Below are 13,549 nucleotides of genomic sequence, written 5' to 3'. Positions count from 1 at the left end.
CCTTGGTGGCATATTGTTTTTGGTATAAGTTTTGATTTTAGTAAATAGACCATTTAAACAATATCCTAAATCTCCGTAAATTTATTAATCTTGACTTTTTCCTGCAACTTTTGAAAATATATATCATATTTTCTGATGGTATGCATGCAATAATTTGCAACTACTGAACTATCTGAAAATTGGTGCAAAATGTTTAAAGGGATTGTTCACTTCTCAGACATCCCCTTCTGAATCCCTATGTGTCTCCCCATTAAAATAACACTCATACACACCTCCGGTGCCGGCACCATTCCAGCGGTGTCAGCACTAGCTCTCCCAGGGCTCACATTGCATTATGTCACGTGATCCCTGTGGTCAATCAGCAGTTGCTTCACTCTCCTCTCCTACAGATGTAATTGACATCCAGATTAAGTGACAGAGCAGAAGCAGCTCTCACTTCCTCTGAATGTCTTGGTTTGTCTGAAGGAGGGAAGAGGGAAGCCATAGTTGATTATTACACTGGTCAACAGCATTTTTGGTGCCAAAGATATTTCATCGAATTTAGGGTATTTTTGGGGTGCTGATTCTGAATATGTCATCAGTTTTGCCAGATTGGCTCAAGTTTTTGAGATTTTTGGTATCTTATTTATAGCACTTGTTGGTAAATGCGACGCATCATCTCATTAATTTCTTTGGATTAGTACTTGAACTGAGCAGTTCTCAATATAGTTTTGTGTTAATTAGTGTTCTAAAAGTTTGTTCATAGCTTGATTTTTGCACTAACTTTATGTTGTTGTCTGTTTTCCAGTGAAAAGCATGAACTCATCATGAAGAAGTTGTCTTAACGATCCAGACTCATTCTGTTACATTTGTGGTGAATATACACTGCCAAAACATAGAAGAAACATAACAGACTTCGTAAAAAAAGTGTATTTTGCCTATTTTGGGGTTATGCTTGGGGACCAAGACAAGTTTTGGGCACCACACATAGTGTGCAAAGCATGTATCGAATTATTACGAAAATGGAGCAAAGGACAAAGAAAAAGCTTCAAATTTGGTGTTCCAATGGTGTGGAGAGAGCCAAAAAATCATCATGATGACTGTTATTTATGGTAAACACAGGTACAGGCACATCTTCACAATGAGGGACAGGCCTTCTTGCAGATTCCATGTTACTCCCATTTTTGTTTCTTATGCTTATTGAATCCTTGCACTTGCACTGCACAGAAATAACAGTCATCATGATGATTTTTTGGCTCTCTCCACACCATTGGAACACCAAATTTGAAGCTTTTTCTTTGTCCTTTGCTCCATTTTCGTAATAATTCGATACATGCTTTGCACACTATGTGTGGTGCCCAAAACTTGTCTTGGTCCCCAAGCATAACCCCAAAATAGGCAAAATACACTTTTTTTACGAAGTGTGTTATGTTTCTTCTATGTTTTGGCAGTGTATATTCACCACAAATGTAACAGAATGAGTCTGGATCGTTAAGACAACTTCTTCATGATGAGTTCATGCTTTTCACTGGAAAACAGACAACAACATAAAGTTAGTGCAAAAATCAAGCTATGAACAAACTTTTAGAACACTAATTAACACAAAACTATATTGAGAACTGCTCAGTTCAAGTACTAATCCAAAGAAATTAATGAGATGATGCGTCGCATTTACCAACAAGTGCTATAAATAAGATACCAAAAATCTCAAAAACTTGAGCCAATCTGGCAAAACTGATGACATATTCAGAATCAGCACCCCAAAAATACCCCAAATTCATTAAAATATTTTGGACACCAGAAAAAAAATTTTTTTTCGTTGACCTGTGTTATATCACGTGATCCCTGTGGCCAATGTCATGTGAGCCCTGGGAGAGCCAGTATGTATAAATGTTGTTATTTTCCTGGGAAGAAAACATAGGGATCCAGAATGGTCTGTCTAAGTTGTGGACAACCTCTTTATTAATGCAGCAACCTCTTTAATAATGCAGGGAACAGAGAGTCTGCAATATTAAACTTTAGGGAATCTATGTATGTTTGCATGAGATCTTAGGTTCAATTTGCAGGTTGTTGGAGGGCTTAATATTCACCCTGTGGAGGTTGGTGGAGGGCTTAATATTTACCCTGTGGTGGTCTGTGGAGGGATTAATGCCAGACTTCCAGGCGGGGGACAGCCCAGCAGCAGTACCGTAAACACTTCCAGCACCCCGGATGCCATTTTCAGAAAGAATTTTTGGACTTAGCCATTTTTTTTTAGATTTGCATGTTTGCATGAGATCTTAGGTTCAATTTGTATGTTGCATTTTTACGCCCTCTGACGAAGCAGGGTGAAACACGTGTTGAGGTGAAGGGGCACAGCGCCTGACCTACATTTACAGCAGCAGCCTTCTACAGCAAGGTACTACTTCTACTTTTATAATTACAACTAGCTGAAGAGCCCGGCGCTGCCCGGGCATAGTAACTAACTGTGGTTAGTTATAACACATTATAATTATCCTCCATCCCATAGTCCCGTGCCCATTTACCCATCATACATATCCACCATCCCATAGGCCCGTGCCCATATATCCATCATACATATCCTCCATCCCATAGTCCCATGCCCATATACCCATCATACATATTCTCCATTCCATAGTCCCATGACCATATACCCATCATACATATTCTCCATCCCATAATCCCATGCCCATATACCCATCATACATATTCGCCATCCCATAGTCGAGTGCCCATATACCCATCACACATCCTTCATCTCATAGTCCCACACCCATATACCCATCATACATATCCTCCATCCCATAGTACCGTGCCCATATACCTATCATACATATCCGCCATCTCATAGTCCCGTGCCCATATAACCGTCATACATATCCTCCATCCCATAGTCCAGTGCCCATATACCCATCACACATCCTCCATCCCATAGTCCCGTGCCCATATACCCGTCATACATATCCTCCATCCCATAGTCCCGTGCCTAAATACATATCCGCCATCCCATAGTCCCCCTTCATCTCATAGTCCCGTGCCCATATACCCGTCATACATATCCTCCATCCCATAGTCCGGTGCCCATATACCCATCACACATCCTCCATCCCAAAGTCAACCATTATGACATCATAATGAGCGGCGGGGCTTGCAAACTATGATGAATCAGCGTCGCCATGGCAACCATTATGACATCATAATGAGGGGCGGGACTTGATATGCACACACTGTTTCCCCATTATGTTGATAGGGGCATTATGACATCATAATGAGGGGCGGGGCTTGACACGCACACACTTTTTCCCCATTATGTAGATAGGGGCAAAATTGTTTGGTGAATTGAAATGCGCGGGGTTAAAATTTCACCTCACAACATAGCTTAGGACGCTCTCGGGGTCCAGACGTGTGACTGTGCCAAATTTTGTGGCTGTAGCTGCGACGGTGTGGATGCCTATCCCGGACATACACACACACATACATACATACACACTTTGAGCTTTATATATTAGATGATTACACATTGTTTATAACCAGTGATTCACTAATATTGCTAATTTACTTTATTATGTATATGGGTTGAAACAGTTTGGGATTGGAGAACTTTCATTTGCCCCTTCTTTTTGACATGCTGCATGTTTTACTGTATATGTTTTCAGCAAGCTTATTTTGTGTCCCTTTCTAGGAGACACCTTGTGCTTTTAACATTAGAACTGTCATGATCCCAGTGCAGGTTTTTTGAGCTGCACACCGGGGGTTAATGTCTGGAGCTCTGTGCAGGTTTTGACCTGCACACTTGGGGTTAATGATTGTGGCCTCTTTCTGGCTCTGGGAGAGCTTCATAAACCCCTGGATAGCTTCAATCCCTGCCAGTTATACTTTTGCCTTTGGCCTAGTGTGCTGACCCCCATGTGCTTGTGTGTTGCTATAGCTTGTTTATATGGTTCTGACCCGATTCTGTTTCCCGTTGTGAGTTTGCCTGTTGATTTTGTACTGCGTTATTATCTGTGTATGACCCATCGCCTGTGACTTGACTACTCTCTGCTCGCCCCTCTTGTACCTTGCAGCTATCTCTGTGTATGACTCATTGGCTACGTCCTGACTATTCTCCCTGTCTATGCCCCTGGGTAACTTTGTCTCGCAGTTACTCTGCTAGGAATTGTCTTGCAGCTCCTAGCTCTGTGGAGTTTAGGCCACGCCTCTAGCAGTCACGTGCTTCAGGTCCTGCAGCTCTGAAGTACGCATCTATTCGGTTGCTGCCCGCTCCACAGGTAGCTTTGAGCACAGTTCGCTTTACTCAGGACACGCGCACTGGCTCAGTGAGCAAGTTCAGTGCGGTGTCTCTGACATTATAACTGGCCTACAATTTTTTTTTCTCTCCTCACTTCTGCAGCATGGACCCAATGTGTGCTTTATCTGAGAAGGTGAAAAGCTTGACTCAGTCACTGCAGAAGCTTAGTTTGGAACACCAAGCTCTGGCCCAGTCCCAACGGCGGGTTGAGGACTCAGTTCAGGGGGTACTTTCCGCAGGCTTCCAGCAGGTGGGGAATAGAGATGTCATTTTAGTCCCACCTGAATCCCCGGTTAAATTGCCAGATATATTTTCTGGTAACAAGGATGATTTCAGGGCATTTAAGGAGGGCTGTAAGCTTTTTTTTTCTTTGAGACCCCGCTCCTCTGGGGATGAGAAACAGAGGGTGGGGGTGGTGATGTCCCTGCTTAGGGGGTCCCCACAAGCCTGGGCATTCTCGCTTTCCTCTTCTGCCCCTGAGAGAATGTCTGTGGATGCATTTTTTGAAGCCTTAGGGCTTATTTATGATGAGCCTGATAGAGTGCGGTTGGCTGAGGACAAAGCCATGAGTGTCTGTCAAGGGGAGCACTCGGCCGAATGGTTCTGTACTGAATTCAGACGTTGGGCAGCCGAGATTTCCTGGAGTGACGCCGCCCTGCGGGGGCTGTTCCACAGAGGCCTGTGTGAACGTCTGAAGGAAGCTTTGGCACTTCATCCTCCGCCTGACTCCCTGGAGGATGCCATGGTCCAAGCGGTTCGCATGGATAGCAGGCTGCGGGCTAGAGGCATTATGCAACGGGAAACGCCCTTATTTTTCAGTGGAAATGAGACCCAGACTCTTCCTATGGCTATGGAGGTGAGCGCTGTCACCTGTGAGGGAAAGGAAAGAAGACGCCGCCGGGAAAAGCAGTTGTGCTTCTATTGTGGGAAATCTGGACATTGGAAGAAGGACTGCCCCTCCTGTCCGTCATCCTCCAAGATGGCGGGAAATGACTAGGTCTGGGTAGTAATCGAGGAGGCTACCCAGACCTTCAGGTACAATTTTTCTCATGTGCAAAAATGGTGCTGCAGGTGGAACTGGAACTTGGTTATGGTCCTGTTCAGACTACTGCTTTTATTGACTGCGGTTCGGCTGTGAACCTGATTGATACCAAGGTTATGACTCTTAATAAGATAGGGACAGTCAGGCTTCACGATCCTGTTAAACTTGTGGCAATTGACTCATCTCCTCTTACCCAAGACGGTATCTGTTGCAGGTCTGAACTTTTTTCTCTAAAAGTGGGTTCCACTCATGTGGAGAAACTAAGTTGTCTGGTGGTAGATAACTTGCCTGCAGGACTGGTACTGGGGATGCCTTGGCTTCAACGCCATAATCCTACCATTGATTGGGTTACAGGGGAAATCACTCAATGGGGATGCAATAATAAATGTGGTAACCGGGGACATCTTGTTAACGCTGTTAAATCTGTGTCTGTGTCGTCTGTCGATCTGGAAGGTATTCCGGAGTACCTGAAAGATTTCGAAGACGTTTTTTCCGAAAGTGAGGCTGAGGCGCTGCCACCACATAGACCCTATGATTGTGCCATTGATTTAGTACCTGGAGCCAAGTTACCTAAGGCTCGATTGTTCAATTTGTCTGGGCCTGAGCGCCAAGCCATGAAGGAGTACATAGCTGAGAGTCTCTGCAAAGGGCATATCAGGCCTTCTGTGTCACCTGTGGCAGCAGGGTTCTTCTTTGTGAAGAAAAAAGATGGTGGTTTGCGGCCGTGCCTCGACTTTCGGGAACTGAACAAGATAACGGTTAGGAACTCTTACCCGCTTCCCCTCATCCCAGACTTATGTAACCAGTTAGCTGGGGCCCAATGGTTCTCCAAGTTAGATCTGCGGGGGGCCTACAATCTGATAAGGGTTCAGGAAGGGGACGAGTGGAAAACGGCATTCCTCACATCAGAAGGACTCTTTGAGAACCTGGTAATGCCATTTGGGTTAACTAATGCACCTGCTATTTTCCAAAATTTCATCAATGTTGTGTTTTCTGATCTGATAGGCCGTTTTGTTATTATTTATTTGGATGATATTTTGGTGTATTCCCCGGACAGTCAATCTCACTTGCAACATCTAAAGACAGTTCTCCAGAGACTCAGGGAGAACCAATTGTTCGCCAAATTGGAAAAGTGTTCGTTTTTTGTACAGGAGCTGTCTTTTTTGGGGTTGATTGTGTCCTGTGAGGGGTTTCGTATGGATCCTAAGACGGTGCTGGCGATCGCTGACTGGGTTCAGCCTCGAGATCTTAAGGGGCTCCAGCGCTTCTTAGGATTTGCGAACTATTACCGGAGATTCATTAAAGGTTTCTCACAAGTGGTTAAACCACTCACGGATCTTACCCAGAAGGGAGCTGATGTAAAAAATTGGTCCGATTGCATGGGGTACCCCTGAATGTTGTGTCTGACAGAGGTGTGCAGTTTGTGGCCAAATTTTGGAGGGCGTTCTGTATGAAATTGGGCATCTCACTCTCCTTCTCGTCAGCATATCACCCGGAGAGCAATGGTCAGACAGAACGCACCAATCAATCCCTGGAACAAATTCTCAGGTGTCTGACCTCCGCCAGACAGGAGGATTGGTGTGATGCGTTACCGTTGGCTGAATTCGCTTTTAACAACCGGGTGAGTCAGTCCACCAGCATGTCCCCATTGATTAACTATGGCTTTAATCCGCATTTTGGGAAGTTTTCTCGGGTGGATTCCGGTTGTCCAGGAGCAGAGGGGTCCGTTCAACGGTTAAAAAACCTCTGGGCTGAAGTCCGGCGTAATATCTCTCGGGCCCAGGGGAGATACAAATATTTTGCGGACAAAAAGAGAGCCTCGGGAGACATGTTTCAGGTGGGAGAGGTTTGGCTCTCCACGCGTAACATCAACTTAAAGGTACCATCAGTTAAGTTGGGACCAAAGTTCATTGGTCCGTACGAGATTATGGAGATAGTCAACCCTGTGGCATATAGGTTGCGTCTCCCCGCCTCCTTAAAAATATCTAATGTGTTCCATAAGTCTCTGTTGAAACCAGCAGGATCTGTCAAAGAGAACTCTGAGACTGTTGTTCCTCCAGTGCTGGTGGAGGGTCAATTGGAGTATGAGGTCGGACATATTGTGGACTCTCGGCGGGTGCGCCGCTCTTTGCAGTACCTGGTCCATTGGAAGGGATATGGACCAGAAGAGCGCTCATGGGTCCCTGCTCGCTCGGTACATGCAGATCGCCTGGTTCAGGCGCTTCATGCCAAGTACCCGGGGAAGCCTGGGGGTCCAGAGGCCCCCCATTGAGAGGGGGGTACTGTCATGATCCCAGTGCAGGTTTTTTGAGCTGCACACCAGGGGTTAATGTCTGGAGCTCTGTGCAGGTTTTGACCTGCACACTTGGGGTTAATGATTGTGGCCTCTTTCTGGTTCTGGGAGAGCTTCATAAACCCCTGGGTAGCTTCAATCCCTGCCAGTTATACTTTTGCCTTTGGCCTAGTGTGCTGACCCCCGTGTGCTTGTGTGTTGCTATAGCTTGTTTATATGGTTCTGACCCGATTCTGTTTCCCGTTGTGAGTTTGCCTGTTGATTTTGTACTGCGTTATTATCTGTGTATGACTCATCGCCTGTGACTTGACTACTCTCTGCTCGCCCCTCTTGTACCTTGCAGCTATCTGTGTATGACTCATTGGCTATGTCCTGACTATTCTCACTGTCTATGCCCCTGGGTAACTTTGTCTCACAGTTACTCTGCTAGGAATTGTCTTGCAGCTCCTAGCTCTGTGGAGTTTAGGCCACACCTCTAGCAGTCACGTGCTTCAGCTCCTGCGGCTCTGAAGTACACATCTATTTGGTTGCTGCCCGCTCCACAGGTAGCTTTGAGCACAGTTCGCTTTACTCAGGACACGCGCACTGGCTCAGTGAGCAAGTTCAGTGCGGTGTCTCTGACAATAACCATATTTTTTTAAGGAATTCCTTTGCGTTCTCTTCTTTATGTCCTAGGCTATGCTTTTTATATTTCCCTAGAGATTTGTTTTCATTATTGCTATTAAAGGGCAATCCAGTATATGATTGTATTCATTTTTTGTTGATTTTCATGTATTGCATTTTTATGCAGTTTTTGGATTCAGGTTTAATTTTTAGCTCAAAAAATAAATACGCTTTTCTTTACACTTTTTCTCCCAAAAAGAAGCATTTTGATAAAATGCCAATTCAGATTTGTACCAGTTTTACAGCACATTTCTAAATTCACTCCACATTTCTATAGTCACTGACGTCTGTTGCGCTACCCATATAAGTGAGCGCCATTTCTGTGAGTCAAAGTTCATCATTGGTCCAAAGGTTCAAAAGTCAAGAATTGAAGAAGTCTTTTAGATTACTTTTTAGGCGAGTCCTAATGTCAATGTTTAATTGGTAAAGTTAAATAAGTAATTTTAGACTAAATATACCAGAAACCAGAGCCATGTCTTAAGTCAATATTAACCCTTAAAAACATCAATTGATAACCAAAGAAAATATTTCCACTTTCTGAATCTTATAAATCTTGGGAACATCTGTATTTTGTGTGCAAGAAAAATAGAAAAAATATTTGTTTCAAAGGTCAGCAGATGTTCTAGTTTTGGTTAATCGGTGACTTTTTCAGTTTAACTGAGAATTCAGAGACTTTCACACGGTATCCTGGTGAGAATTGTATACCAATGTTTGTAAGCCGAATTCAAGTGTGGAAGCTACACAGGAAAAAGTGTAATGGAAATATTTACTACTCTTCCATGCTTAGGACCCACTTCTGGTTTTGCCTTACAAAATACTGTCATGTACAATAAAACATTGCCTTACTACACAGCTACTGCTTCCTTGGCATCTGATTATAGGACAATAATTGGGTCCATATCCATTGGGCCATCCAAAATAAATATTTGCTCTTCATGAGCTTTGTCCCCATTTCAAGCGTCCCATGGTTCGGGTAACATAATCCACCTGATATGTGGGACCAGAAATACTGTAAGTTTCCAACACTCTTTTGTTATGGACTGCCAATCCTTGTGATTTTTGCTTTCTAATCTCTTGAGAATGATTTTAGTTGAAAAATAAAAAAGGAGCTTATTTTTTTTAGAGGATATGTCTTAGAGGGATTCACTCTCTCAGCTAAGCATTAGGCAGTGTTCATTCACACAGACAATGTAGTTTGGTCCAAACAGATGCAGTTTTATTGCTTTAAAAAAACTTTTATGGGCACAAATTTATCACAGCAAATAAACAGTTCATTTAGCAGGACACATATGTTAAAGCTCACCCAAACAGGTCCGTTCTCCCTGAGAAAACCTCATACACAGAAGAGGCACAATCTCACCAATCTTGGATTCCCCTACAGCCCAATCTTCAGAAGTGTTCAACTCTGGGCACAGTTTACACTGAACAGGCTGCAACTTCAACACAGTTCTCTGCAGCTCCAACATAGTCTTCTTATCTTTCCTAGCTGACCCTTTCAGTCTCCGTTCAGAGCAAGCACTGCATGACTCTTTGCCACCTACACATTTTGGCTGGTCACTCACCAGCAGCACACTCGGTTCTGCTCAAGATTCGGCAGACTGACACCTCTAGTGAACACATGCCTTGGTTCTTAATTAAAGCTATATACGTGCATCCAATCAAGACCTGCAGTGCTAGGATTTAACCCTACCCTACCTGTTGCTACAATACTTTGATGTTTATTGTGTCTACTCACAGATGGACCTACTGTAAAATTTTATCAATGCCATCATTATTAATCACTATACATACAAGTCTTTGTTGTTGTCTTCCATCTATCTAACAAGCATTTCCAAACAGTAGGCAATTGTATATTGTATTTATCTTTTTACATTTATCACCATTTTGGTCAATTAGCAATTTGTTCTCCTGGAGAAGCAACATGTTGCATATAGGAAAATTAATATACAATAGGAAACCATTGTCGGGGCTAGCACCATTTGGTAGAGGTTTTCCAACTTGCTCAATGTGGAAAGGCAGATTCATTTTGTTTTTTTGTGAAAATGCATTTGTACAAATAGAACAACAATCAGAATATATATAAGGCCCTATGTGATCCACATGCATGTCTATTGCTTTAAGGCTAAAAGAACATTGGCTTCAACCTATAACTGTACATGAAGATCCAGAGGAAAACAGAAACCTCATGAGGCGGATGTTATTTTCCTCATGTTACGGGAAAAATTATTTCCTGACTGCAGAGCAATCAGACTGATTCTCTAGATTAGTGTTCCCCAACTCCGGTCCTCAAGAACCACCAACAAGTCATGTTTTCAGGATTTCCTCAGTATTGCACAGTTGTTTGAATTCTTGCCTGTCCAGGTGTTGCAATTATCACCTGTGCAATGCTAAGGTAATCCTGAAAACATGACCTGTTGGTGGCTCTTGAGGGCCAGAGTTGGGGATCACTGATCTAGATAATTGTCCCATTTCTGAAATCTAACATCTACAACCTATAATATTTTAGCTTTTTTTGGATTAACTAGTGACTTATATAGAGGTAAAATTATGCTCCTGCCATTAGCATCCATGCATCTTTTAATGCATCTCATGATTTAATTTGCTGTGACAGCAGCTGCCTGGAACTTGTCACTAAAGTTGAGTTTGCCGTTCACCCATACGCCCAAGTCTTTTTCAGGTACCGTTTTACCCAGTGTTTTACTATTTATTATATAACTACATTTTCATTCCATGGCCCAAGTTGTTGACCTTACATTTATTTATCTTATCTTCAATTACCATTTCTCAACCCAAACCTCCACCTTCCACAAATCCCTCAGTTTTATTAAATTATACTCCTCTGTGTTGATTATCTTGCAGAACTTTGTATACTCTGCAAATGTTGAAATTCTATTCTGCATGGCCAATACAAAGTAATTTAAATTATATTAAAAATAAGAGGGCCCAATACTGACCCTTCCGATACACCACTATGAATGGTGACCCAATCAGAGTGCATTCCATGAATCACCCTCTGATTCCTATCACTGAGCCAGTTGTTTACAAAATTCCACATATTTTCCACCACGTCCATTGCTTTCATTTTATGCACCATCCTTTTATGAAACACTGTATCAAAAAACTTTAAAAATAAAGTCACACAACATCCAATTGGGAGTGATTCCTAAAGAGAGGAAAATTTAAGGGTGGAATTGAAACTTATCATAAGTGTTGGATGTTCTTTCAGCTTTTTCTTAAAGAAAAAAAATAGCATCAACGACAGCACCAAACATTTAGTGGAAAAGTGAATGTGAGATTCCTGGCTAATTGGCGTTTAGTGTAAACTGTCATTATGACACGCTCTGCTATCATTTTCCCTGATCAGTACACTGGAAATATCTCATATGTTACACCCATAAATGTTTTATAGTTTTTGTGGACTTATTACAAAACGTAAAGAAAATCTATCATAAGGAAATCCTTAACTGTGCCAGAAAGAGACTATTGTGTGTGGTTGCCTCTGGCACTTTGGTTTTTTTTTGTTGTTGCTTTCTTATGGAGGGTGATAGTCCTCTTAAGCCCCCGTCACACACAAGTTTTGTGACGCAACAGCGATCTCACCAGCGAGATCGCTGTGTGTGACACTGACCAGTGACCGGCCCCCCTTCCGGTTATCGCTGATCGTCCTGGAATAGCCAGGACATTTTTTTGATCGCTGGTCTCCCGCTGGCCAGCACGCATCACTGCGTGTGACAGGCGGGAGACCAGCGATCAGCGCGCTGGTAACTAAGGTAAATGCAGGGTTTCTAAGCACCAGGCGGTGCTTAGAAACCCGATGTGTACCTTAGTTACCAGCACGCTGATGCGAGGAGCTGGTAACCAAGGTACACATCGGGTGCGCGCCCCTTAGAAAACCGATGTGTACCTTAGTTACCAGCTCCCTGCATCAGCGCACTGGTAACTAAAATACACAGCGATGCCGCGCGCTCGGTGTCGCTGGTGCTGATCGCTGGTGAAGCTGTCTGTGTGGCAGCTCACCAGCGATCATGTAGCGACTCACCAGCGATCCTGACAAGTTGATATCGTTGTTGGGATCGCTGGTGAGTCGCTATGTGTGACGGGGCCCTTACTCTTCCTGAATATTTAATGAGTCAATTAACAGGTGTGACAACTTTCAATGGATGTGATTATTTCACAATTGCCCGATTATGTATTCAAAGTATGACCCTGATGCAGAAACAGTGCTTAGAAATTATACAGATATAAAACAAATATTAAAGGGATTTTCTCAAGAACAAGGTTAATTATAATCAACATTTTAATCTATAGATCTTTGAATAATAATAATTTCCACAATTTGAATTTACTATCCTGTGCTGTAATGTCTGTAAACTCTTTTGCCTCCTCCCCCGGACAGGAGACGTGGTATGATCAAAGCATGTTCCATCACAGTCAGGCCAGTCAATCAGCCATTACACAGTACACAGCAGGGGCACATTTATAAGATTATCTCAGCACAGGAACATTTTTTTTATTAAACACATCCAATTGTGAAACTTATTATTCCAAAATGTATTAATTAAAATGTACTTTGTCCATGGGAAAACCCATTTAAATGAGAAGATTAAAGTCATTTCACTCAATAACTGGCAGAATAATCCTGCCCTTACCTTGCACGTCTGTCATGGGGATGGCATTCTTTTCATCAAGTTGGATTCCGGGATTTGTCTGTCCTTCTGAATCCAAAATGGACGAGTCCTGCTTAGTGTTATTGAGCTGACCTAAGACTGCTTGAACTATAGGGACCATCATGGCAGTGGTTGCTGTATTGCTTATCCACATAGATAGGAAGGCGGTGACTCCCATGAACCCCAACATTAATCTAAGGATAATTCAGGAAAAAATTGTTAGTAATGAAACATTAGTAGTGTCCTGTTCTTCTGGAACAATTCCACCTTTAGACATAATTTTCAGAGTTTTTATCTATCTGTAATGTATATATAATGCCTTGTAACATAGGAAATACTAGTTATACATTAATACTGAGTTACATTCATTCTTTTTTTCCTAGAAACATTGTTCCAGCTTCCAAATAGTCCAAAAAAAGATTTATTTACATTCATATAAAACCAGAATTATTTAGGCAAGTACACATGACCAAATAGCAGCGTATAGCAGCTACGCATTTCAAACACACTAGGTGGCTTTGACAAAGAGTACTTAGTGTGTTTGAAACGCGTAGCTGCTATACGCTGCTATTTGGTCATGTGAACCTCGCTAGCAAGATCGCTGATTTTGTGACGCT

General features: G+C 42.8%; 1 protein-coding gene across 1 annotated transcript in view; it reads right to left on the bottom strand.

The window, feature by feature from the left end:
* Positions 1–13,549, bottom strand: part of SLC13A5 (solute carrier family 13 member 5) — a 157,945-nt gene that overhangs the window by 39,760 nt on the left and 104,636 nt on the right. The window contains exon 5 of the mRNA XM_073565550.1: positions 12,915–13,126. Within this exon, the coding sequence (XP_073421651.1) occupies positions 12,915–13,126 (212 nt within the window). The remainder of the gene's footprint in view (positions 1–12,914; positions 13,127–13,549) is intronic.

Source organism: Dendrobates tinctorius, unplaced genomic scaffold (genome assembly GCF_039654945.1).
Source record: "Dendrobates tinctorius isolate UK_male_01 unplaced genomic scaffold, ASM3965494v1 ptg000016l, whole genome shotgun sequence".
NCBI lineage: Eukaryota > Metazoa > Chordata > Amphibia > Anura > Dendrobatidae > Dendrobates > Dendrobates tinctorius.
Note: the sequence above shows the minus strand (reverse complement) of the source record. Positions and strands in the feature narration are given on the sequence as shown.